The sequence below is a fragment of the Columba livia genome, chromosome 2, assembly GCF_036013475.1.
Source record: "Columba livia isolate bColLiv1 breed racing homer chromosome 2, bColLiv1.pat.W.v2, whole genome shotgun sequence".
Classification (NCBI taxonomy): domain Eukaryota; kingdom Metazoa; phylum Chordata; class Aves; order Columbiformes; family Columbidae; genus Columba; species Columba livia.
In genome coordinates, this window is record NC_088603.1 from 43,567,239 (window position 1) to 43,594,977 (window position 27,739).

At 39.7% G+C, this 27,739-nt stretch overlaps 1 protein-coding gene across 6 annotated transcripts in view; it reads left to right on the forward strand.

Moving 5' to 3' along the window:
* RBMS3 (RNA binding motif single stranded interacting protein 3) overlaps positions 1-27,739 on the forward strand; it is a 710,128-nt gene that overhangs the window by 615,490 nt on the left and 66,899 nt on the right. For all 6 annotated transcript variants that reach the window (XM_065055125.1, XM_065055127.1, XM_065055126.1 and 3 more), the window contains 4 exons: positions 2,637-2,743; positions 14,418-14,464; positions 23,207-23,303; positions 25,935-25,985. In XM_065055125.1, the coding sequence (XP_064911197.1) occupies positions 2,637-2,743; positions 14,418-14,464; positions 23,207-23,303; positions 25,935-25,985 (302 nt within the window). The remainder of the gene's footprint in view (positions 1-2,636; positions 2,744-14,417; positions 14,465-23,206; positions 23,304-25,934; positions 25,986-27,739) is intronic.

A 27,739-nucleotide genomic window follows, 5' to 3' on the forward strand; every position in this document is an offset into this window, starting at 1 on the left:
GCTGAAGTCAACCAGAGAGATGAGCTCTTCTGCTTGCTCAGAGCAACATGTTTGTACTCTCAAGACTCTCACCTTACATCCTGAAAGAAGAAAGATCATTAATTTTTTTTTTTTATCTTTCGAGATTGGTTACCATAGTTGTTTCCAGGTGTAAACCGTAAAGACTTACACCACTTCAGAGCTAAAAAGATAATATTTTGTCTTGCTGGATGTAATGTGCTATACGCCTGTGTTTTTTTAACAAAACCCAAACAACCCAAACTTAACTTATCTGGACTCTGTCTTCCTGTCAGAACATTTTCTTTTGATCTTTTTGCTTATGATAATGTTGATCAGCACATATCAACTTTTTTTCTCAATAATTCTTCTCCATTTGCTGTAGAGCAATATAACCTCCCGTGCCTGTGAAGTGCATGGCACCGTTGTCTTTTCCATCTTCGTCCCTAACTCCTGAGAAGTCTTTATGATACTGTTCATTTTTTTCCTAGATGAGAGTTAAAGTTGTTTGGCAGTTCTGTTCAATCTCAGTCAACTTCAGGAAGCTTCAATTTAACAAATAAGAGGTTATCAGATGGTAATGCTGGATATTAGATAGTCCAGAAAAGTAACAGCTTCCTATTGTGGTTGGCTAATATATAGAGAGGATGTATAGTAAACCATATGACTTCCTAGCTTGCTCAACCACATCATAGTATATGGGCTAATCCCACATGTGTACATTAGCAGATGAGCATGGCAAATGTTAATTTCTAACATGCAGATTGGTTTTGCATGGTCCTCCTAATGACATCATATGTTGCTTGATAGTTGTTCAGTGCTTAAAACAAAAAGCTTTTGAAGCTTCAGATGTGATATTTAATAGATCTTTCCCTACTGCTGGCTTAGCACCTGCTCCTCCCTCACAGTCACATCAAAGTGGATTGCAAGGAAATGCTCTGAAATCATGCAGCATCATGCTTTGGAGTAAAACTGGTGGAAGTGCAGGGCGGTCAGCCCTGTAACATCTCTCCATTTGCAGAAAGAATCTCCACAGCCACCTGGATGCTTTTAAACTTTCCTTATTTTAAATTTAAAGGGGTTGGCTGAACATTGCTTCTACGAAAATCTGATACAATAATCATAGTCAGAGGTGGGAAAGGACCTCTGGGGTCACACAGTCAAGCTTTCTGCCAATAATGGATTGTTCCCTGCAGTTCCGTTTCTAGCGACCTTGGAAATTACTAGCCTGGTAAAATAGAAATGAAAAAACAAAGCTGTTGAAGCTTGCAAAGTAGCCGAAGTGATGCTGTCCCAATGAGAAACTGCATTTTTGATGTGAGATTCTCTATGTGCTTTGCTCCTTCGTTGCAGTTTTGATGTGGTCATAATTTTAATCTATACTGTTTTTTTGAGTTGACTGTAACTAAGAGGTTGGGGAGGTGAGCTTGTTTTAATATATATGAACTTATCCTTTAACCAAATGATATTTTTCATTACAAAGAAATAAATCAGCAACTTGTCTAATTCTCTTACCACATGATTTCCTTTGTTTCTCTGCACTTCTATTCTTCCAAAATTTCTAGAAACAGGAAACGAGGAGGAAAGAGCAGATTTCTTGCCTTTTTCCATCACAATCTATGGTTAATTAATTAGAGCCTCTCTAGGAACCCCAAAATTCCTGGAAAGATTCAGATGTGACACATCATTTTTAGATTATTTACAACCAAACTAAAAATGGTTTACTTCTCTGTTGATGTAGGCAATAAAGAAAGTCCTGATATACACCTAATAAAGTGGGTAGAATTTCGCCCCTTTTAAGAAGGAGGCAGCAAAGGCGAGTTCCCACTGGCAAGCTAATTACAGTTTTCGCTGAAAAATATTTTATGAGGCTGTTAAAAGTTGCGTAGATGGGAAAAGATCCCAAGACACAAAGGTCCCTTCCTGTTGTAGCCATTTGATGTGTGGTAATTTCTTTACTAGGGTGCCCTGCTGTGAGCTGCCTTTTGGGGTGTGCAACTCTGTTGAATATCCTTTCTTGCCAGGGCTCTGGCGCCCCTGACTATTGTATTTGCACACACCAGATCTCGGCTGGAGAGGAAAGAGGTTCTCTCAGCTGCCAGCTTGCTTAAAAGAGGAGTTAAGAGGAAAAGAAAGCTAATTGGGCTGTGCTTGGCAAAAGTGTTCATTTTATTCTGTTTATACAAATGTTTAAAGGATTTGGTGCCGAGAAATGTAAAAATAGCGAGAACACTTATTCCTTAACAGATTCTTGTAAAGTTTTTACAATGAAAACAGAAAGCTGCTTTAGCGAAGCAGTGTTTATCCTTGCGCTAATGCTGGTCATGAGTACGTGTCTAACTTAGCTGCAACTAATGCCTGACTCTACTATTCCACTACAGCAACTTAACATTCTGCGTAGGCTGAGTATTTTTTCAACAATATTTGGTAAATTCTTTCAAGGGTTGCCAGTATATATTTTTTGAAGCTTAGTTAGTAAGAACAGCTGCCAGTGGAGTCCAGGCTAAAAGAGGCAAAAAATATCTGCAGAAGGCAAGATTTTACTTCAAAAGATCAGTATTACAAAGCACTACTGTTGCTGGTATAATCACTTTCTTTGGAAGGGATGCTAATATAGACTGGTTTTCTTGTCTTCACAGCCCCCACTGAGCCTTTGCTGTGCAAATTTGCTGATGGAGGGCAAAAGAAGCGCCAGAATCAAAGCAAATACACACAGAATGGAAGGCCGTGGCCCAGAGAAGGAGAGGTAAGTGCCACGTGGCAATTATTTTCCTAGGGTTTAGCAGAAGTCAGCTGCAGACCTGGCAGTCTACTTTTCAGGGCTATGAAGAAATCAGATTGCACACGAAGTACAGTAGTTTCACACCAAAAAAATATGTAAGCGGGGGGAGAGGGAGGCTTACAATGATGTGCAGAGTGTAAAGTTGCAGGGAAAGAGAATTTCAGAGCTTGGTGTGGAACTGCGCGCAGCCTCATGCCACCACAAGTTCTCTGTCTGCAGCCGGACCTGAGCCCAGTGTTCTCCTGCCGGTGTGCCATCAGCAGCCGTGCCGTGCCTTTTATAAACCCCAAATCAATTTACAGTCAAGCAGCTCGACAATGTTATTTCCCTGATATAGTTCCTGCTGATAAAACATCAGCAGGGAATACGTGGGTTGTTACGAGAAGGAAAGATCCACTTGCTCATCCAGATGTATGGGTCCATGTAGAGGTTTTCCAAAAGTTTATCTGAGCTGGGCGCTTGACTCTGTCCAAGACAAAACAGTTTACAGTAGCCTCAGCTCCCTCGTGTGTACAAAGACTAAGAAAAAAATAAAAAAAAAAGGTTGCTTTCTGCTCTGCTGCAAAATGTCTGTTGCTGGAGTTTCCTTGTACATTAAGTGGTTCCAAATGTTGGTGGAATAAGAAAGGAATTTATTTGACTCTTCAGGAGTTTGTTTACTCTTCTCGATGTTGTTCTAGAATAAAGACACTTGAATAAATGAGGTAGATCTGGTCATAATACCTTCTTATACCTGCTGATAGCTACAGAGGCTGAAGGACTTACAAGTGTTTCTGTCCTAAACACCTGTTCTTTGTGTTTATGATTTGAACTTCAAGGAAAAAGAAATATATTGCTCAGCTGTGACCCACTAGAGTACAGGTTGTTGTTTTGTTGTTGTTGTTTGTTTTCTCTTCCCCCCCCCTTTTTTTGTGAGTTTTGCTATATTTACTTCAATTTTACCAAGCAAATTAACAAGAAATCTATTTTATATTTCTGTGTTACATATTTCTTGAGAATTTCTGCATTTTTGTAACTACTTGATTTTGCTAGCTGATACTTTTCAAGCCATTATCTTATGACATCATACTCTAGCATGATGGGTGAGCACCTAAACCAGACAGAAAGGCCTCCTGATAGTATAGAAATTTCTTCCAGCAAGGTGGTTATTGTATGCTGTTCCAACAGAAATGCTCAAAATATTTTAACTTTGTTGGCTGAAAGTGCCAGTGTGGCAGCCATATTTGATACAAGAGATTGCAGAAGTCTCCAAAGGTTCTTTGCAGTCTCTTGTGTCGTATGTATCAAAAAATGGATACATCTTCTTAGGAGCAATTATAGTTTGTCTTGTTAAGGACCTACTGAGGAACAAGTGCCCAAGGAGTACTGTAAGTGGTAGACTCAGGTCATCATATACAGAACTTGAAAAACAAAGGTCTATATATAGGACTCAATAACAAACCCTCAATAAGGTCAACAATCCATATTTTAAAGACCTCTAAATACCCTGTTTAAATAGTAAGTGTCATCATGGCTATTATCTCCACTGTTCTGTACTTCCTTCAGTTCAAATCAATAAACAAGAGAATATAAAGTTAAAGCCAACAAGGCACTGTTATGCCTATAGCCTCAGGGCATCAGCTTATTACATGTTAGCGGAGAGGCTCGTATTAAGCACAGTGACATCCCTGTGACCTAGAGGCAGGGTGCGCTTGGTGTGTTTGTTGTATCAACATTTAAAAATGAGTTATCAGTGCTGGCTAACATCATTCCTTATTGTTGTTTGCAGTCAACTACAGAGCTGTTGTCATGGTATAATCTACAAACATGGAAATATTGTAAAGATACAAACTCAGAAATATTTCTGGCTAGGAATGTGCTCTGTTTACTAACATCTGGGTAATGCCTTGCTTCACATTAGATATTTACTACTCAAAGCATCAAAGACAAGAATGCGTGTTCTCTTTTAGGGTCACTCATTTATTTGATTTCTTGCCCACCATTGTTCATTTTCCTCTTTCCAATGCAAAATCCTTCTGTTAATTACTCTTACATTTTATATCCAAGAGGGTTTTTCTAACTCTTTCTCCTTTAATAATCTTACTCTAACCATGATGTACCATTCAGTTGTTCTATGTATAGCAGCACTCGGGTAGCCTACCCACAGTTATTCCTGTCAACTTTAATTTATTTAAAAAAAGAACAGACAGTGAGTAGTGAGAAATAATTGATATATGACAACTGTCATAGTTCTGATTAGACATGGGATCTCAAAGTATTCCCTGAACTTCTACTTTTTCTTGGTTTCTTCCCCACAGTAAAGCACTGAAATAGTGTCCAAGAGATTACTCCCCCAGTATTTCTACCCTGCCCAAATCCTGCATCATCTAGATCAAGATATGTTTGGCTACTGTTCAGATAAGCCTTTGCATTCTTGAATACTGATGTGAAGGGCATTTCTGGAACTTCTGAGTTTTAACCAGCATTAATACTGAGTGTGCATGAGGATTATTGCTTGGAAGGACAGACCCCAGAGAAACGGCACCAAAAGTTCTGTCACTGCCCTCAAATTTGAGTATACGAAGCAGAGGCAGGCAGCTGTGCCCAATACTCTGCTGTCAGGGGGAAATGGCCAGAGGTGTAGCAGGGAGAAGCAAGATTTTGCCTCTCTGACCATGCTGTTCTTAGCGGTTTTGCTCTCTTTTATCAGGAGCTTCTGGGGAATTTTTTTGTGTGTGTTTTCAGGCCTCACTGCAGAATGTAATATAAAATCTTATTACTATCATACATCTTTGTAGATTGCAACCATACAGAAATAGTTGAGTTGGCTGAGAAATTGGCTAACTTTTAAAAGACAAGTCTTTAGGAATACACTGAATTTCTTTAGGGCTTTTCAGGGGGGCTTTCTGGTACTTGGTTACTTGGTCAGTTGTAACCAGGGAATAATGCCTGACCTTGAATAGCACTTTCTTGTCCTTACCCTTCCACTGTTATTTGGAGCCTCAGGAAATACTCAGCAGATTTACTGAGGCATTTGACTGAGGATTTGTGATGGCTGACCAGTTCTGGACTAAGGACCCAAGAGCTTAGATTACTGATGGCTTTGTAAAAGGCTGTCAAATTAGGCATTGAACATGCAGGTACAATGAATGTATAGCGAAACCTGAAAATGTTGAAAATATTTGCAGTGAAATTCTGATCTGATAACTGACTTATTAGTTTATTTTTTTACTTCAGAACAGCTTTTTCTGAGTCACACTAGTTTAATACAGCACGCTGTTTTGAAACTTTCTGTAACAAGATCATGTTGAGATGGTGATAGAGGGTAATCGCATTCAAATTCTGTCCGTAAAATAATTGATTTAATTTACCTCTAAACTGCAACTGACAAGTCAGGAAGTGGGTGACATTTCTCAAAAAAAAAAATGTTCATTAGCTGAAAACGCATCTGGAGAATCAAGATTAGTTACAACTTGAGACCAGACTGGATTAAAAACTGCAATTTAAATTTTACAACATAATCTTTTATTGCAGATTCACTGAAACTTTGTTTTGGTTATTCAGAAATAAAATCTTTTGATATATGTATTTAAAAGAGTGTTATTTTACATTTATCTGGTAGAAAGGGAGAAATTGCACATAAACTGAAAACAAATGAAATGTTTTGAATCAGCCCAAAGTTTATTATTGTTTACGTCCTCCTAGAACAAGCAGTTCTAGAAATGGCAGCCTTTATCTGGTCTGCCCAAAGTGAGTAAGTGTTTTTTATAGTCACTACATTTTGAAACCTTTGATACTTTGTTTGCAAGTTTATGTAAAATGTAGGCTATTTAAATATTTGTATTGTCATTCTTCCAAGAGAATATCACCATTATGGTATTGATGAATATATCACAACAGCAACATGCACCATTGAATGCAACCCCCTTGTCATTTAATTTGATCTGATGTCTATTTAATACTTGCTACCAATAATTCTTCTATTGATTGCATTCTTGTTTCTGTAATCTGGGTTACATTTTTGTTTCTCAACAGCCACGAGGTTAACCTCTATTTCCTCCGCTTCACTCTCTTCCTCCTTTCCCCCTTTCTCTTTTGGTTTCTTTCAAGATCAGTTGATGAATGTCTAAAGAATTAAACATGTTTTTAATTATTTCTTAAAAAAATAAGATGACCTAGTAATTTGGGAATGTTGCCTTTGTTACCGATTCCTCCTCTTATCTGCTGCTCATTACAGTTTTGTCCAATGCAAACAGTAATTTAGAGAGAAAAACATACAACAGGTAATTTAAGAGACTTCCCCATTTTTTTTGTAAAGTCAGTACCAATGAAGGGCTGAAGCAGTTGATCCTGGTGCCAGTTGTCCCTTCTTTACCAAGAGCAGGCATTTGCAAATCCTTATTAGATCTGTGCCAGGCCCATTTATAACTCAGATATAGATTTCTTTTTGTGCTTCCAATGAGGCAGGTAGCATTTAGATGTGTTTCATAATCCTCCATGTCTAAGGGTGAGGTATTTTATACCTAGACAAAAATATTATTTTCTTTTCCGTGGGAGGGAATTTCCAGGCCTGTCCAGATAGGCAGTAGTATCCCTATATGCAAACCACACACAAAGACATTTACTATATATTTAGGGTGCATGTAAATTAGACATTGACCAATATTTTTCATGCTGCTTTTTTCAGCCAAAGCTTAGTTTAGCAAAGAGAGGAATTGAACCTGAAGAAGAGCCTACACAGAGGGAGAAAGTAGAAGGGCAAATAAGTGAAAAGATACAGAGCAATGAGTTAAGAATTCTTCATGACACAAGACGCTGTCATTGTGGGCAACATTTTGAAAAGATGCCTGAAACCTTGAAAAGGGCACAAATACCAAAGACCAGTTTAAATGTTCCTAAATGTTTTAAAATAATGACCTATATGAAATCACTGTTCCTGAAAGGAAGATTTTAAAGACAGCATTTCTACTCATAGTAAGGGCAATGGTTTGGTTAAAGCAAAATCAGGACTGTACCTGCTTCTTGATATTAATTTTCTTAGTTTTCATTTTGGCTTTTGATTTCCTTCTGTAGTGAAAAGGAGGATCTTCTTCTGCCATTTGCACTCAAGATTTTCTTGCAGTTGGGTTTTCCTCCAAACCACAACAGTGATTTCTTATGCAGAATAAACAGATGTTGGAGACAGGGGGAAAAAGCCATAACTTGTTTTGCACTCTGCTCTATCCCTGACAGGTATTTGGTGGGCTGTCATTTTCAGTAGCGCTGCAAGCGATCCCTCGAAGTCTTCCTAACTCACTGTAACACACACATCTAGTGTGCAGATGTGACTGTAATCCACAGCTGATTTAACATGGGGTCAGACTGATGGCAAAACAGGTGTGCCGGATCCCCAAAAGCAGATGGTTCGTAGGCCTGGAGATGGCAAGGTTAAATGTACAAGTTGGTTGTGGAAACCGAGTAATTATATTGCATTATATCTGTCTCTATGAGGAGGATATTAATGTCGCATTTTTTTTTAACTTTTTGAAAACTTCAACGCTTTTCTTCTAACTCCTCAGATAATTTGAAGGGGAAACAAAGTGACTCAAGACTGAGAACGGAAGCTGTGTAGATCTGATTTCCAGTCCGGTTCTGTAGGACAAAGAGGGTTTCTTGTCATTCATCTGGATATCTGAACTTGTCATTGTGTTTACCAGCTCTACCTCTGACCTTCTGAGCTTCATGAGTCACTTCCCAAGTTTGACCTTGCTATTATATAGTTCTTTCTCCACAACCACTTTTTTTCTCAGAAGTTGCAGCTGCTGCTTAAACAGCACACATCACTGGGAAATGCTCCGTTTCTTTCATATGCATCTATCTCTATAAGAAGTGTCACATTTACTTCCTAGATTTCTCCTTCTCTAAAAAGGAAGGTGTTTTTATTCAGAATTAAATTCAGAAATATTTCTAATAATATGGAATATTTCTGACAGAACTGTTTAAAGACTGGAAGGGAAGAACTCTACCAAGTTAACTTTATTGCTGACTGAGTTTATTTTATTAAATCAGTATTTTGAACGAATCTCATTTGGGTTGTTGGTTCCTTCACCCTCCTGTCTCTTCCTTTTTAAAAGTGTTTCAGTCAGAGTATCTGCTGTCAGAGCACAAGAGATCAGATCAGATTTCTTACCACTGCAGATATTTGTGGTGGTAACAAAGCAAGTACAGGAATTTCAGTGTTGAAATTTCAAATTATTCTACTGTAGTAGCCAAGAGTACACCCATTCCCCTGGGAAGACTACAGTGTGAAAGGATGAGGGGATGAGTCAGAGGAGATGGGGAAGAGAGACTTATCTTCTGTTCTAAATCCCACATCGATTCACCACAGAAATCTCTTGAGTCCTAGGGTACAACTTTATTTTTCCAAATCTCTCCTTAAGGAAGAGAAACCGAGGGAGCCTTCTGCTTGGAAAACCCATCACATCAATGAATTTCACACTTTTTTAATTTGTAGGCCTCTCCAATTTTTTCCAAGGAGCCTGTGGCCTCCTGTACAGTGAGAAGTCCTGTGGTGACAGCAGCCTTGCTTTGTGCAGGTGCTCCAGCACCAGGAGATGTGTGCAAGATTCACTTCTGAGGAACAGACATGGGGTATCTCTGAAATTGGTCAGTATTATGGTGAAGTTTTGCACACAGTGAGGGAAACACACGTACACTGACACTAGGTAGTGATATGTTGGTGAGGCTGTTCATAGAAGCTACTTCCCAACAACAAAGAAGATACCATGCAAGCTAAAATTTGGTCATTTATAGATACATCTGTTTTCTGGAGGACAGATACTGGGCAGATAAAGCTTGCTCTTTATCAGCTGCAAAGTTGGTGAAGGGTTTGGAGAGGAAGCCATATGAGGAGCTGCTAAAGTCACTTGGTTTGTTCAGCCTGGAAAAGAGGAGACTGAGGGGAGGCTTCATCACAGTCCACAGCTTCCTCACAAGGGGAGGAGGAGGGGCAGGCACCAAACTCTTCTCTTTGGCGACTATTGACAGAAGCCAAGGGAATGGCAGGAAGATGCGCCAGGGGAGGTTTAGGTTGGACATTAGGAAAAGGTTCTTCACCCAGAGGGTGGTGGAGCACTGGAACAGGCTCCCCAGGGAGGTGTCACAGCCCCAAGCCTGACAGTGTTCAAGAGACTGGACAATGCCCTCAGACACATGGTGTGAACTGTGGGGTTGTCCTGTGCGGGGACAGGAGTTGGACTCAATGATCCTTGTGGATCCCTTCCAGCTCATGATGTTCTATGATTCTTGTAGAGATCTTGTAAGAGTTCAGGGAGATTTGGAAGAGAAATAATAAACCCACCTTATTTCACATGATCCTGAAGATGCGATCATTTTTTTTTTAATAATCACTCCACAACTTAATCATTTCTTTGAGAGATTTACAAATACAATTTACATAAGCAATGCAAATGAGATGGTCTAAGAGTCTTTTTAATGAGGCAAATGTGCTCATTTATGTTCAAATCATAACAAAGAGAGGGAAAAAAAAGCAGAAACAGAACACCTTGTCTTTGCCCATGGAAAATCTTTAACAGTAGAGTGTTGAAGAAAGGCCTTCAGAATTCCAGGGGAAACCATTGCCTTCTAGAAGCTTTCTGATATTTTCTGAACTTTATTGAAGGACGGAGCTGAAATTTAAAGAAAGATGCAGACGGCATTTCTTGATATTAGAACTTCTTTGTTCACCAATGTCAATAATTAGAAAACCTTAACAACAAAATAGCGAAAATCTTAATTCCTTTTGTCCTAAGTTCAGACACTTTCATAAAAATAAGTGGTGGGTAAACACATATGATTTAACTAGTCTTTTTTGAAAAATCGGTGTTTTAAATAAGCTGATTTTATTTCTCTGTCACTTGTGACATTCTGAATACACTAGTTAAGTAATCATTGAGAATTGTCCTTATTTATAATTATGTACAGGAATGATAGCAGATACACCTTTTATTAATTACTTTAAGGGATTGCATACTGAAATGTTGAAGTGCAGAATTTTCATTCAGTAGCTGAACATGTGTCCATTATCTGAGTGACATAAAAAATTCTGTGTGTCCATAGAAGGTTTATCTGACAAATACTTTTCCTGAAGTGGCATTCCATCATCAATGCCACTCTCTCAAGTGGCATTTCATCAGCGTCACTTTGAGAAGAAGGAATAAGACCCTGTTCTTCTACTGAAACATGAGCAAAATGGTGCATGAGAAGACCTGGAAGAAAACACACTTCAGCACAACAGAGGACTGCTATAGAGGCATCAGCCAGTGCCTCAGTATAGTTAATACTCTATTAAGCACAGTGCCAGCTATGTTCAGTTGTGTGTTTTTGACAGAATAAGCTGGACCTCTGTCACGTGGCTGTCTGAGGCCAACCCTATATTCTGTATTTGTTATTTTGGGAATTCCTATTTGTGTGCTATGGAGGAAAGCGCAGACAATTTTCCACTAAGTTATTATTGCTCATCAGTTCTTATTTCTGATGAATTAGGATGCTTCAGACCATAAATTTTTCACTGGTCCAGGCTAACTCTTGCCTCTTCTGGGCTTCCAGCCAGCATAGTTTTGTAGGGAGGAGTTATACAACCTGACAAGAAAGAAGTAAATAGTCCTCTGTTAGCAGCTATTTGAAATAGCAGCTGTTTAAGGCTATTCAGCAATATTAGCAATATTACTGTAGGTGGTATACCATATGCACATATTGCCACATGCTATGCCGTATTTGTCTAATGTGAAACTTTCCTTTACTGGCAAATGTGATAGTGATATTTATAGTGGTCACTGCTGATTTACTTGAGCAGATTCTGATAATGTCACTGTGCAGTATGGATGTGGAGCATGGATAAAGAGATGAGTGCCCAGCCTTTCTTATTTTGTTCTTGCCAGGCCCATAACAGTGTCCCTTGTTCCTAAGACAAATAATACCTAAGGGATATGATGCCGCTATCTAGAGAATGGAGTACGTGTATTTTTTCTGCATGCACCCACACGCAGCTCTGGAGTGTGATGGGGTTAGAGGGCAAGCTGAGGCTTGGTGCACGACATGACCACGTGCTCATATATCCATGAGACAAGTAACTGTAAGTGGTGTAAATGTGTGTTTGCAGGTCTCACAGACACTGAGCGTTGTTAGGGCTTCAGTGAAAGACCTGCTGCAATTTGCCCTTTCTGCACCCTCATTCTTATTTATGTCAAAGAAACTAAAATAAGAGCAGTTGTTCATTTTCCTGTTTCCTTGCAGCCTTCCCTTCCTCACTGCAACTTTGTCCCCGGGTCACACTAATGCAAGCTGTGGCATGTAGTGAGCTCTGATCCAGGCAACATTAAGGTCCGTTAACTCTAGAAACTCCCTTATTTAGAAATCTTGGATCTCTCCTTTCCCAAGAGATTATAATGGGTTTTTTCTTGGTCTTGAGTAGTTGCGTGATGAGATATTAAAATGTCAACACCTTGATTTATAGAAAATACCTTGCTATTTTGAATTTTTTACAGAAATTGTTAAAATTAGTTATTCTGTCCCTCTAGGGCTTTGACATACTATTTAAGTTGTCTTTACAAGTGCAGGAATATAGAAAGAGAGCAATAACAAATTTTACAAGTGTTGAAAAGAGAAAGGAAAATGCATTGCAGACAAAAAAATATTTATTATATTAAAGTTTTATTGGCTCTCTTTTGGGATGAACTGTGTGCTTTTCCATTAGTACTTAATGCAACCTTACCAAACGATATAATATGCGAAGAATGTATAAGACATAAGAATGTAAAAACAAGTTAAGTAGATCATCCTATGATTTTCTAAACTCATTTATTTTCTACATCAAAATTAGCAGTGATTGGAGTTGCAGAAATAGCCATTTGTGTGTGTGTGTGTGTGAAATGAATGTGCTTTTAAAAAATAACCATGTGTTATTTGCCTTAGTCTCCTGAATTATCCTTTGCTTGACAGATAGTACATGTTTTATTAAAACAATGGCATTTTTAATAAGCAAAGCATTTGCCCTAGCATCTGCTTAAAAGAATAATGAGGAAAAATATACAATTTTAATAATGACATGACCTTTTTTCTTGGCTACATAAGGTAGTGTGAAACCTACCCTTTTGGATCAGAAATTATTTTTGGCCTCTGGAAACTTAGACGATCTCCTCTTAGACCAGTGTGCAGCTGCTGAGCTAACCTGGCTCTTCCAGGAGTGCTGCCCGCTCTCTGCCTGCTTGTCACCAGAGCACTTACGCTGCCTGTTCACCTGCCTGCATGGGAGCCATCCAAGCCCCAACGCTTTCCTGACCTCTCTGAGCAGCCATCTGGATGGGGGCAGATGCCATTATTCAAAAGTACTTTGCTAGATGGGTCCAGGGCCCTTAAAAGGTCCCACTAGGAGTGTGGACCTTCCTGCACTGTTAGTAAAGCACCTGTCCTTGACGTGAATCCTTTTGTCTCCTGTCTCAGGCAACGAGCGTATAGTCTGTATGATGAGGGGAGAGAAATACAGTACCTTGCAATGAGATGGTGCCTTGGCCGTTTTTCAGCTGCTATAAAAGGGAGAAGAGCACCTTGAGGAATGGGAGCCTCTCCTCTCTCCTTCTAGTCCTGCACAAAGGGAGATGTCTTCCCATCTCCTGGCCGTGTGTTACATTGGGAACTATTTCCCTAAAAGAGTTTAAAAAAAATAAATAAGGAAGATAAAAAGTCAGAGCAAGTGCAGTGAGCAAGAGGAAAGATTGTCAGTCCCACATTTTAAAGTGGATGCTGGGGAAAAAGCATGTCCTTCCCACTGCTGTCTTGGATCACAAAGTAGAGCAGGAAATTCCAGCTCTGCTCTCTCCCTGCCTTTCCTGCAGTACCTGTGGATGTATTTGCTAATGGTGGTGGTGGTGACAAATGTTAAGTGGATGCTGTTTTGACACTGCCAAAACCTTTCACACGGGTCACCATCTGCTTGGTGGTGAACAGTAGTTGAAAGGCTTCGTGCAGCCCCTTAACAAATTCTTTTGCTGTCCAGACTTCTGAAATATTTTAAAAGCCTTGTTTAAAAGCTCAAGTACTTGTTTGGTTTTGTTGGTCTTTTCTGCTTCACAGCCCACTTTTTGTTTCTTGTTTCATGGTAATGAAGTCACTCTAAATGGAAGTGGCAACCCAGGCAAATGGTAGATGTCTGGAGTCACACAAGGTGTGGCCTTTGTTGGAAAGATGAGACTCCTTCCCCAGAAGCTCTCATGAAGTTGGCTGTAGAATATTTACCAGCTACCTGTCTCACAGGCAACAGCAGGATTCGGCCCTGTCTTATTATAGTGTGCAATCAAATGCATTGATCTCAGTGGAGTTGTTAACTGCTACTGGTGCAACAGAAGCACCATTTGGTCTAAATGTTATGGAGAAATGACAACCAACATACTGAACAGATCTGTTTCTCAGGGATCTCTCAAGCAGGGGAGGTAGCCAATCTGTCCGTGCTGCTTTGAGCCATCTGAGCTTCCCTGCAGAATTTAGATTTCTGTCTAAGTTGCATTCAGTTTTTATTCAGAATGCTTTAAAATATGTTTAATGACTTTTTTCCATTTTTCCTTTTTAAATTTTTTTTTTCTGCAGTAATAGTAAAAATCTGTTTTTCTTCCCTAACTATATGCAGGCTGGCATGGCTTTGACTTATGATCCAACAGCTGCTATACAGAACGGGTAAGGAATGCATGTTTTCTTATGCCCTTTTAAAGATTATTTTGAATGCTGTCTTCTGTTTTCTTTTTCTGTGTTGAAACCTATTCAGAAGCAAATTCACTCAGTCATATTTTGTCTGAGGCATGTAATGCTATATTGTCAAGTTCTTCTTTTAGTTTCTCTTTTGTTTTTATGCCCTCTTGTTTGTAATATCCATTTGAATGGGAAGTTGTTTTTCCTAATAGTTTCCATCTCTATTTGGCAAATGCTAGTGGATGTTTTCTTAATCCCTCTCTGTCATGAAATGGAAACCAGTAAAGTTTCGCTTTACTGACTTTGCTTTTGTTAAAATACTCATTGAAGATTCCAGTGTATTTTGGATAATAGAGCTGTTACTTCATGTGGGGTTCTCTCTACAAGCTGGCTGGTTGCCATAGCATTGTCTGAATAGAAATGCCAAACAGGGAGAAAGCCTTAAATTAGTGTGTAAGTAGATGTGACTTAGGGGTAAAACAAGAGCAACACTCTTCTTCATTTCTCAACTACGGTTTGCCAACACAAAGAATTGTATCTTTTTTTCAAATTTACCAGAGAAGTTACATCATCAAATGATTACATTTCCAATTATTTCATGAGCTACAAAAACAGGGCCTTGAAATCCAGCTCTCCTTTCAGGGAGGCTAACAACAATTTGAATAGAAACAGGAGGTTTGACCCCGAAATCTTTGATCAGAGTGATGTGTGATATGATCATCAAATTCTGTGCATACTTCTGTCCACGTTCTTCAGCTGAAGGGGAGAATATATTGATACAGGATGAGAATTGTTTGTTAAATATCTGTTAGGGCACTGCGACTTAAAGAATTTAGGAAAAAAGCTAACATTCTCACTAGTTTAAAAAAAAAAATATAATCTTCAGTATGTTTTGCTTAATTGCCCTTTACATGCAGTAGCTTTGTAGGACTTGTCATATCGCCATGCAGGAAGAAGCCAAACCAGAGCAACGCAGAAAAAGAGAGTTTTTGCATAGTTATGATTTCAGAATCCTCTGGTTCTGTTACCCTCTTCTGACCTCCCAAACAAATCTTTCTCCTCCATCATCATACTTCCAGTTGGTAACACATTCTAGGCTATAAATAAAACCACTGCTAGTTTATAATCCACCAGTGTTTCATAGAATCATAGAACCATTTCAATTGGAAGAGACCCTCAAGATCATTGAGTCTAACCTAACTCTGTCACTAAACCATGTCCCTAAGAACCTTGTCTAAATGCCTTTTAAACACCTTCAGGGATGGTGACTCCACCATTTCCCTGGGCAGCCTGTTCTAATGCCTGACAACCCTTTCTGTGAAGAATTTTTTCCTCATATCCAATCTGAACCTCGCCTAGTGCAACTTCAGGCCGTTTCCTCTTGTTCTGTCACTTGCTACTCAGAAGAGACCAACACTCTCCATGGTAAAACCCCCTTTCAGGTATCTGTAGAGGGCAAGGTCTCCCCTTAGCCTCCTTTTCTCAGGGCTAAACAGCCCCAGTTCCCTCAGCCTTAGTTCCCTAAGACTTGTGCTCCAGGCCCCTCACCGGCTTTGTCACCCTCCTCTGCACTCTCTCCAGCACCTCAATGTCTTTCTTACAATGAAGGGCCTCAAACTGAATATGGTATTTGAGGTGCAGCTTCACCAGCACTGAGTACAGGGGGACAATCACTTCCCTGGTCCTGCTGGCCACACTATTCCTGATACAAGCCAGGATGCTGTTGGCCTTTTTGGCCACCTGGGCAGACTGCTGGCTTATGTTCAGCCAGCTGTCAGTGAACACCCCCAGGTCCTTTTCTGCCAAGCAGCTTTCCAGCCACTCTTCCCCGATTCTGTAGCGCTGCCTGGGGTTGTTGTGACCCAAGTGCAGGACCTGGCACTTGGCCTTGTTAAACCTCATACAATTGGCCCTAGCCCAATGATCCAGCTGGTCCAGATCCCTCTGCATGACCATCCTACCCTCCAGCAGATCAACACTCCCACCCAATTTGGTGTTGTCTCTAAACTTACTGAGGGTGCACTCAATCCCTTCATGCAGATCATTGATAAAGAGATTAAACAGAACTGGCCCCAATACTGAGCCTTGGGGAGCACCACTCATGACTGGCCACCAACTGGATTTGGCTCTGTTCACCACAACTCTTTGGGCCCGGCCATCCAGCCAGTTCTTTATCCATCACACGGTACACCCATCCAGGCCATGAGCTGCCAGTTTCTCCAGGAGAATGCTGTGGGATATGGTGTCAAAGGCTTTACTGAAGTTTAAGTACACAACATGCACAGTTTTCCTTCCTCTACTGGGTGGGTCACCTTGTCATAGAAGGAGATCGGGTTGGTCAAGCAGGACCTGCCTTTCGTAAACCCATGTTGACTGGGCCTGATTGCTTGGTTTTCTTGTATATGCCATGTGATGTTACTCAGAATTATTAGCTCCATGACCTTGCCCAGCACCGAGGTTAGACTGACAGGTCTGTAGTTCTCTGGATTCTCCTTCTGGCCCTTCTTGTAGATGGTTGTCACGTTTGCCAGCTTTGAGTCAACTGGGCCTGATCGCTTGGTTTTCATCTGGACAACTGCCTTTTATTTCAAAGGAATTCCTGCATGTCAGTTGCGTGAATGTTTTGGAAACTGTAATTCGAATGATTCTTTGAGATTAATGTCATTTTACTTCAAGAATAATTTTCTTGAAATTATGAAGGTTATCTCAGAATCAGCCATTATTTGTATCAGAGAGTATCCATGCTGCTCAGGTGTTCAGGCTGCTCAGATGGTTTTGTCACTCAATTGTTTGAACAGACTATCGGTGATCTTTGGAAAGATAAATAGTACTCAATGGGAGAATTTCAACTCTGCTGTTTTTTAAATGTTCTTTTATGTGTAAGGCATGAAATAAACTACAGCACTGGATATCTCTCTAAGAGTCACGATTACTGTTTTGACATATCTCTTCTTTCTAGAGTGTCAAAATATTTTCAGTTTCATCAGGACAAAACCATTTCATTCAAAATGCACTTATGGTGAGATCTTGATTTCATGAAGTATCATGAGAAGCTCTTACTATGCACAAAAATCAATTTGTCCACCAAAAGTTACACAGCTGTTGTTCCATCCCTTGATTGCATCTTTAAATTGTGGTCACCTGATGATCACCAGGACCGTTTGGTTACACAGTTTCTTTTTAGCTCCCCAGGCATTCACATAATAGTCTCTACATATCCTGCAGTTATAAATTTTTACTATTTTTCATAAGCCTCTCTCCTTGCAAGTGCAATAAAAATTTATCCCATGGGTTTTATTTTAGCGAAGTCTGGGAGCACCTTGATGCTTTCCTTGTAAAATGTGCAAATGCAATTTGTTGCTCACAGGTACAAGACACGGGTTTTGTAGCAAGTTCACGGCCATGCTGAAAGAGAGTTAAAGGCTCTTAAACACCATAAAATAAAACGAGTTAACTTAAGCATGGGTGAAGGGGCGTTAGGCAAACGCACTGGTCTTCCTTGCACTGAGGAGGGTCTGGAAGGGAGCACAAAGCTGCTGCTGGCAGCCCCCTCATGTTGGTGTTGTGCCCATACTCACCCTCTGGGTAACGTGCTGCATGATGCTTTGGCAGTAAGGTGGATGAAGCTGTTAAGGTTTGCACGAAGCAGTGTTACCCAGAGGTCTCTAAAACAAAAGCTTCTTCCTTGTAGCAGGCCTGTTTGGTGCAGGGGTCAGGTTAAGCAGATATTGACCCTGCACACAGCTCAGGAGTTGTTGGTGTGCTGCAATAAGCATGAGTTGCTCAGTGCTTCAGGTGCCCACCAGTGTGGAGCTTAGCGACACTGATGCTGGAGATACCCAAGCCAAGGTGAAGATTCAGGTGAGGTATGAATTACCAATAAAATTTAAAAAGCGAGATTGACTGCATATGCTAATGTCTATTAGTCCCTCATAGGGTTGATAGATGCATTGTGATGCATGCAAGTTGCTAAGTCCATGCAGGATTATATGGAGGAGGGAAGCCTAGTAGACACGTGTCTCTGCAGGTTTCACAGGGTGGTATTTAAAACCCAAAGTTCCTTAAGAGGCATGGATTATATTAGGTTTTCAGTTGGCACATAACCAAACCTCAGGGAAAAATCTGGATTCTTGTATGTTGTCCAAATGAAAAGGTGGGTTCTCATTGCTCATGGTGTAGTACTATTGGTTTTATTACTGTATAACTGCATATTTGCCTTGAAAATCTATGGCAGAAATAAAACAAAAGAGACTGAGAGGCTTTCACTAAAAACAGCTAAGATTTTTTCCCCACAAAGGAATAGATAATTTTCTACTGAGTCTATTATGTTGTAAAGCTTGATTCTCCATTTCATTATATTGTTTTTATGCCCATGTAACTCTGTTTAAGCATCCAGTGGAGTTACATCAGCATAAAACTGGTATAATGGAGTTGAGAATCCAGCCTGTAGTATACATAGCATTGCAGTATGAATTACTGAAGACATGGTAACCAAACACTGCAGCAGATAAGCTCTTTTCCTCTACCACTCTCTCTGTGCCTTTTTTGTTTTATAATCAGCCTTTTCTGAATTGCATTTACAAAGGCATTCAGGTTTTTTGGGGGGAAAGTAGTGTGCCTGTTGTAATATGCTATTGGTTTTTCAATGTGTGGTATTAATACTGTTTTAGTGGTTTAATGCACTCATACAAAGAACAAAATAGAGCTCTTGTACTTGCACTGTAAGGACGCTCATTTAGAATGTTCCTGAGGCTAGAGTCCTCGTGGCCATTTGACTAAGATTGCGATGTACTGTATCAGTTTAATATCTGATATCTGGGGGACTATACTGCACATTTGCTGGCCAATGGGCTCAATATTCAGATAGGTCTTTTTCATCTCAAACATCTGATTCTGGCTTATTGCAACAGAAAATTGCTGCCTTGATAACGCTTGGTAATACTCTTACATTATGTGAGCCCCAGGATACTATTTATGAATCTAACTTTTTCAGTACTGCCTGCAGTCATGATGCATGAGCAAGTGGTGTTTATTGCAGTGCAAATAGGGTCTTGCTCTTGTGCAGATTCTGTGTGGAAGCTTGCACATTCCCCCATAGGATGGGAACCATATGGATTTTTTTGTTTGTTTTTTGGCAGGGAAATAGCGACCAGACGCTACAGATAATGCAGTCCCCAAATGCAGAGAGAGGGTTGATGGAGGAGGGGAGTATGTGCTTTGCCTGTTAAGCAACAGAAAACTGTTCTTTAAGCATTGCTTATGTGTGCCTGATGGTGTACTGGGAATGTGGTTGTTTTTAGTGTCTCTTAAAAGCATTTTCTTTGAAGCCCTTTATAAACCCTTTTCAGGAGAATCCAGGAATATCTTTTTGCCTCCTAGTTATGAGTTTTCCCTGTGGTTATGGACTCTGGGTGTGCTGAAAAGTTCTATTTTCGATACAAGGGCAATGTCCATTTTGCCTCATGCCAGCCACCTGCCTTTCTATGCTGTTGCTTCTAGCAAAGCAACTGCAGCTGAGGAGCAGGGACACTGGCTCACATCTGCAAAAAACAGCACAGGATACAAACTGCATTTGTGGAAAATGCAGCTGAGCCATCCGGAGAGCTCTTCTCAGAACCCACAGGTCAACCACCACAAAGATTCCATCTCTCAAAGTACTGTACGAGACACTGTACATTTTAATGCCAGGAAACTTGGGGGCATAATTGAACAATGTATCTAAAATTAGTCAAAGCCAGTATAGTTCATATCTCTTTCCTCTCCTCTTTCTGATGTACATATTCTGATGAGTGAGAGTCCTGTATTCCCTTGGACTTACAACATGCATCTTCCACCTCATTTCACTTCTGCTTGAGCCTAAATTAAAAAGAAAAAAAAAAAGGAAAACTGAAGATCAAATACAGCAAAGTCAGCAGCTGCAGATCTTGTTGGCATGCTGTAGGCTTTACACCAGGACTCATTTATTATGTCCCCAGCATGCCACTTGTACCAATTACATATTAGGATATTAGCTTGTTTGTATGTAAAGGGAATTTGGGGAGATGCCTCTGTGTCCCATGGATGAAAGCATGTTGAGCCCTCTCTGTGAGGAGGCCCTGTGGGGCAGTGCATGGATTCACAACTGTGGCAGGTTGAGCATCCTACACCTGGCATGGTCTCCACTTGAGTCTGTCCCCAGCAAGGACACCTCTGTCCTCATCACACCACTGTACTCCACGCATGGCAGAGACATCCACGTCCTTTTTTCGGATCCCTTTGGGCACAGGTGACGCTGCGCAGGAAGACAAGCCTATGTCTCTGGGTGTAAGGGATTCCTGTTTGCAAAATGTTAGACCTACAGCTTGTCACAGTGACTCAGGTTGTTAAACTTGATTTATTATTATTAAAATTGAAATACATGAACTGGGTTTTCTCACATTTTCATTTGCTGTGTCAGGTTTCCTTCTCTTCTTTGATGCTCTGGTGCATGCATTTTCACAATATAGCTGAGTGTCCTGATAGTATGTTTTATTTGATGCTTATTTGAGAGCATTCCAAACTGTGACAGATAAATGGTATTGGCAGGTGTGTTGGAAGGGTTGTATTTTTCACATTACCAGAGTGTATATTCTACAAGCTTATGTACTATTCAGATAACTGCATCTCTAAGCTGAAACTGAAATGGTTATCTGTCTGTCAAGTTCTTGGCTTAGCACACATTTTCTGTAAATTTGGTCACATTTACTGGGATTTATTGGAGAGTTTATTCCAAAGAGTCAGCACTACTTTCAAATGGAAAGTTGTTTGTCCCTTGCACTCATCTTTGTCTGAGCAGTTCATACACGATATGAGTGCATTATCAATGCCTGGTTGATAGACAGAATAAGAACAGAATGAACAAAAATGTGTTGTTTTCTCAAAAGAGGTTTGTTTTTATGCTCTCCTTCAGTTCAAGTGGTTTATATGTATTTCTATTATAAATTTTACCTATAGAGTGAATTCTGAGTCTGCCATTGACTGTTTTCATTTGCCCCACACAGCATTTCTTAGTTCATCCACTTAGCAACAGCATAGCCAAAGTGATTTCTGGTTAACCTTAGTCTGGAAGAACACTCCTGTAACAGGACTTTGATAGCATATGCATCATGCGAATGCCATAGATGAACCCAGCTAGTGCTGTAAAAATCCTCTTCCCCCAAATGTTCTATGAACTTAATCTTTGATACAAGCAGTGGGATACAAATGCCTCTAAATTCTCATAATAGGATATACACAAAATTGGGCAAAGGCACAGTTTTATAATAGTCTCTGTGCGAGCATTGTAAGGGCAGATAAATGTTCCTAAAATAGCAATATATTTCTATTAAACAAAAAAATCACTCAGACGCCACCTGCTGCTTTTGGCATTTTGAAATCTTGTTTGGAATAGAGAGAACAAATGATTGCTTCTCTGTCTCCCTCTCCCCTCCTAACTTTGAATGTTTCCACCCAACCTGCAATGTGGCAGCCTGTTTTTCCGAGGCAATTGGTTGGATGAAATCAGTGGTTATTTGAGCCTGCATCCAGAATGAATGCATCTAGTCTGAACTAGACTGATTAGTGGTAAATGCGGGATGCCAGGGTGATCAGGAAATAGAGCACTTGTTTAAACACAAGTAATGATTTTTTTGTTGCGTGGCTCTCATGGAAAGCTGCTGTTGATTGCCTCAGTGTGGGGAGGGGGAAAAAAGGGGAAGAAATGACAGGGAGTGTAATCCACTTCACTATTACAGAGAGAGCATATGTGCCAAATCTTCTGGTACTCCTGAGATTGTTGCACACTATGTATCAGACAAGAGAACACTGCACAGGAGTGTTTCTCCCTGTCAGAATCCAAAATATCAGCATTTTGACAGCTGCAAGACCATAAACATTCTATTTTTTTTTTTTTTTAAGGAATTGTATTTTTCTGGCTTGCAGTTAAAACTGAAAAAAGGAGAAATGCAAAAATCTTTATGAGTACACACATATTAAGTACTTACATGATCCACTAGTAGCAATATTTTCCAAGTGATAATTTTATCAATAATCATTAACCCACAGGGAAGGAGAAGGAATGTAACATTTATTACCATCCAGCAAAAGATGGTGCAACTTTTGTTCATAGCATGCAACAGTAGAAATAAAAACAACTAAATCTGAGATTTTCTGTGTTGCCTAGGGCATTTAGAGGCATAATTTGTGATACATTTCACCAGAAGGTTTTCTTTTTTCTTTCTGCCTAGATGAATATGAAAATTTCAGCCAGAGTTTTTTGTAGCCATCCCTTATAAAAGAATTCAGGCATGTATATGGAATGTGTTATTCTCAGCACTGAAGCATTAAGATTGGAAAAGAAAACAGTACCGCATGTAAAAATGAAATCAGTAATATCGTCTTCGATATTGCATAAGAAATTTGCTTTCCTTAGCTAGTGCCCTGGAAAATCAGCTGTCTTTGCATTTCAGATAATTACTTCTTGTATTGTGAAGTTCTATATTTGTGCTAGTTGAAGTGAAAAAAATACGCTTTGTGTAAATATTCCTCCTCCTTTCCATTTTCGAGATCTGTTCAGTGGAGCCATCACATCTCCTTTATTGTGATTTTGGAAATAGATGGACATAATTACCTGTATAGACTCTTTTTGTCTTTGCCCAGGAGGCAGTGAATTAGTTAGTCGGAGCCTAGCAGTCAAAAGGTTCAAAAAATCTCGCTTTTGTTCTTTGTTTGCAGATTTTATTCCTCACCGTACAGTATTCCAACAAACCGCATGATTCCACAGACATCAATCACACCATTCATTGCTGCTTCCCCTGTCTCTACATATCAGGTACGTCAGATTTGCGCTTGTCTACTGTGTTTCCCAGTTAATTATGTTTTGGATGTGGATGAAGGCAGAGCAAATACCACAGAAAATTGTGTGAGTGCTTGGACTCTTGAGTCACATTTTTAACAAAAGGCTTTCTAGTAGTATTCAGGTATCATTTGGTGTAGAGTTTCAAGTGTTTTCTGCATTGTTTACACTAGCAATGAAAGTCACCTTTTTTTAATGTTTTAATCAGCTTCTCCAGTAAACAACATTTTGCTTCATTTCCAGTTGACAGCAGCAGAATCTTATCATTCTTACTGGAATGTTCCGTCATTTTGGCTCCCCTTCATTAGCCAAAAGTTTTTTTAAGTGCACTTTTTTATAATTTATGTTGACTGCATCGTATTTTGACCTTTTGACCTCAGCTGTATTTCCTCCAGGAACAGCATCCTCTAAAAGTGCTCATTTTTATCCAGTAATCCCTGACAAAGCAAGATGGTTGAGGATAACTGTCCTCATATCCTTCTTTAGTCTCCCGTACGTTTTGTTGTTCAGAATTTCTCTTTTCAGCCTGTCCCTCACAGATCTCCACTGGGAAATTATTGCCATGCTCTGGCTTTCAGACATGGAAGTCAAAATTGGGTTGTATAGTTTTATTATTAGCTGTTCTCTGGGAACATATCACTTGACTCTGCAGCTGGCCATTGGCTATACATTTTCCCATTTCAATTATTTCTGTCCTATAGCATCAGTGCACTTCCAATTCCAAGTCCTACCTGAGATAAACTACCCAAACTTGCAAAGCTATATGGTGGGTTGTTCTTAATGTTTGGGGTTTTTTTTTGGGGGGGGGGTTTTGAGACTATAAGCTACTGCTTATGGCTAATTCTGGGAGGCTGTGCTTACATGTACTGTGCTTTAAACTTGATCTTCAAAGATAAATGATTCTTGTAATTTATTTATTTTTTTTTACTTTTGTGTTATTTTGTTTTAGATGGCTGTGTAACATTTGCCAAACAAAGGTTTGTTTGGTGAAATAAATTCAGTAAATTTCAGTAAACAGCAACACCAAAGAAATGTCAGTGCCAGAGACATACAAGTGCAGCTTACATGTGCTTTTCTCAGTAGCAAAGCTGGCTTAAGAGACTTGTACCTCCTCCCTCTTTCTTAGGCCACTGAATTCAGACCACTCAGCTACTTATTCCTATCACTGCTCCACAGTTGCTCACTTCTGCCATCATGGCTTGAACCATTGCATCGGTTCGTGGATTGATGCATTCACACCAAAAATATTGGGGTTTGGTGCTTGGTTGGGTTGGGTTGGGTTGGTTGGTTGGTTTTTTCTACCCATATCATTCTCTGTAGATAGTTTGCAGTATAAGCCCTGAGACATTTGCCTTGGCACAGAGGAGGAACTGCAAGGGTGGGAGCAATGCGCAGCAGCAAACTGTGGCAGCTGTGATGTATTTTAGCTGGGGGAGATTCACAATAGCCAAAATTTCTGGTAGAAGTGTGTTTACATGTGTGTCATAGATCTGGATCTAAAGATGTTTCACAGAACTTGCTTTTCAACAATAAGTCTACTCTGATAAACTTCAGCATGTTTTGAGGCACACAATTATAGACTTATTTCTCACCACTTGCTTCATGAACAAAATCACAGGGCATCTGCAGACTTGAGACCTTGCAGTTTTCTCCTAGTCATCCCTTCTGGTGCTCTGTCTGAGATGCTATATGACCATCTCTGTGAGGTTGGAGATAACTCGTGAGGTGCACATGGATGCCTGTGGCACAGTGGTATCTTTATGTAGTTCTTGTGTTTTGTGGTGCCCAGACAGATGAAAAGGAAGGAGAGATACACAGTTCTTGGGGTTGAGTCTGAGTTGTGGTAGCATGTGGGCTAATCATGCTTAGCACAAGAGGGTGTTACGACCACCACAAACACACAAGAACTCTGTAATGCATTTAATTGTTAATAAAATAGGTGTATCTATGGAATCTGTTACATGTCAGTTATAAAGCAGAACAACAAAGAAGGACTTTGGGGAGGCATATAGAGTTCTGGTTGGAATGGACCCCATGATGCCCAAGGTAAGAGCTGATCCTGGTGGGCAGGGACATCTTATGCCAGCTTTGCCATAGAAGCTTTCAATTAGAATAAGCTTCGAAAACTCTGAATTAGATCTTCAGTTCTTACTGAAAATGGAATAAATCATTCTGAGATCTCTGAAGATGTTATACCTTTAAAAGTTCATACAGATACTTTTGAAAATAAACTTTGAACATTTTATGTCTCCTCCACTGTTGGTTGGGTGACATGTTCATGATTATACTGATAGATGAAAGCAAACAATACAAATTTAAAAATAGGACAACATGGAATATTGAAGGTTGCTTTATGAGATAAAACAGTGTGGATGATGGAAGTGGTGCAGTCACTCAGATTTCTGACTTTGGTAGAAAACATTATTGAATGAGATTTGAAAGCTTTTTCCTTTGTCAATAAATTTCTGAAGCATAAATGAATTTTGGATTGAGTTAAATGACATAAGTCTTTTGCCAAAATTGTTGTAATAGAAATAATATTTTCACGTAAACCTTGAAGTTCTGTTTTAAACTTTTCTGTGCTAATTAAAAGTATTTGATATGCAGGTCCAGAGTACTTCATGGATGCCTCATCCGCCATATGTTATGCAACCAACAGTAAGTGGATACTTGCTTATATCCGGTTAAAAGTGTAGCCCCCCTCTGCTTGTCAACCCCATTAAAGTCCTAGGTCATGTAAAAGCAGCCAACTGCTCCCTTTGACAAGAGCCCTCTGATATAAAGATTTTGCTGCTTATGGACCAGGAGCGGGGAGGATGGGTGATATGTTATCTAATTGCATTGATTGTAAGAGAATAACAAGCTCTAAAGTGTTGCTTCTGAAGCTTGCTTCAGGGACTGAAAGATCACTGCATTCCTGCGTACTTTGAATTGCCAGGATCAACACGCTAGCCCTTCCTTATATGCTTATCCATCAAAAAAGTCCTTTGTAGTTGTATATACTTTAAAGGATCCTCAATGCCTCAGTAATTTATTTCAAGTACTGGAAAAGGGTAAAGCACAGCTGTCTTACAGAGTCTCTGCCAAATCTGAATCTGCTTTGTGATTTGACCAATCAGCTCTTTGTTTTTCCTTGAGTAAATTGTCATCTTCCATTAATTTATAACTACAACTTAAAGCTACAGTCCACTTCAGCCAACATGCATTAGAAGCAGTGCAGGTGTTTTTTTATTTACCTCATAGAAATGTTTAATGCACTTCGCCTAAACATTAGACCAGAAGGAAACAACATACTGAATCCCACTATGTACAAATTGCTTTCCTACCTTTGATCAGTTTCTCAGGTGTGGATGCATTTAATGGGATCATTAATAAAAATTCAAACATGTACTCCACATAAGCATCAATACATTGATTTATGTGGGGAGGGTAAAATGCAAATGAAGGTGTGTTGTCCCTAAAACAGAGTTCTTTACCTGGTGTGCATGCAACTGAGATAAATTCTGCACACAGAGACGACATATTGGTTTTATTACAGAGTGGTACAAGTCGATGCTAGATTAAACTAGCATACCAGCAATACAGAAGTCTCAGTCATTTATACAAAAACTTATTCCTATAGACACACCTTCAGGATAGCCCTGTAGGGCTGCTTGGTTACAATATTTGCGTACAAGTTATATAACATTAGTCTTACTATGCACGCTCAGTGATTAGGGTTCCTCTCCTGGAGGCAGTATCCTTCAACGAGGAGGTGGGTTTTTTATTAAAATGACATTATAATGAGCAAAACTTACTTTAGGTTAAGCATGTCCACTAAATTTGGCAATAATCACTGGATACTCAATCAACTGTCAGTCACCTGTCTGTGTTTGAATTCTCAATTCTGGGATAGGTTTTTTTCTACAATTGAAAGTTAATTCCTAGTAGACATCTCATTTGCTATTAGTCTAATATTAACTTTCTAGCAGGCCACATGGCCAGGTCTTTTGGCCTATCTAGCAACAGGTGTATTGTTTAGAATTGTTTGTTATTCACATCTGTGTTCAAATATTTTGACTTCGTACTACAGTAACCTGTAGTGAGAGTTAGCTATACAACAACATGGATATAATTACACTACATCCCCATTTAATAGCACAGGACTCTCATCCTGATTTGAAGGCCCCTTCTACATCCCTCAACTCTTTGGAGACAAGTTCTTCAGTTTTCTTTCACCAGGCAATGACTGTAGTGTGGGACTGACTGTCTCCTGGAAGCCCAGTTCCCACCATTGTGATGCTGCACCTCTCCAGAACGGGTGGAAGTTTCCATCTCATTGGAGAAATGCTACTGCTGTGCTCCTTGTAGGGAGACAAGCGGTATCAAACTCATTCACAGTTAAAATCAATCCTGTATTCTAATATTTGGAT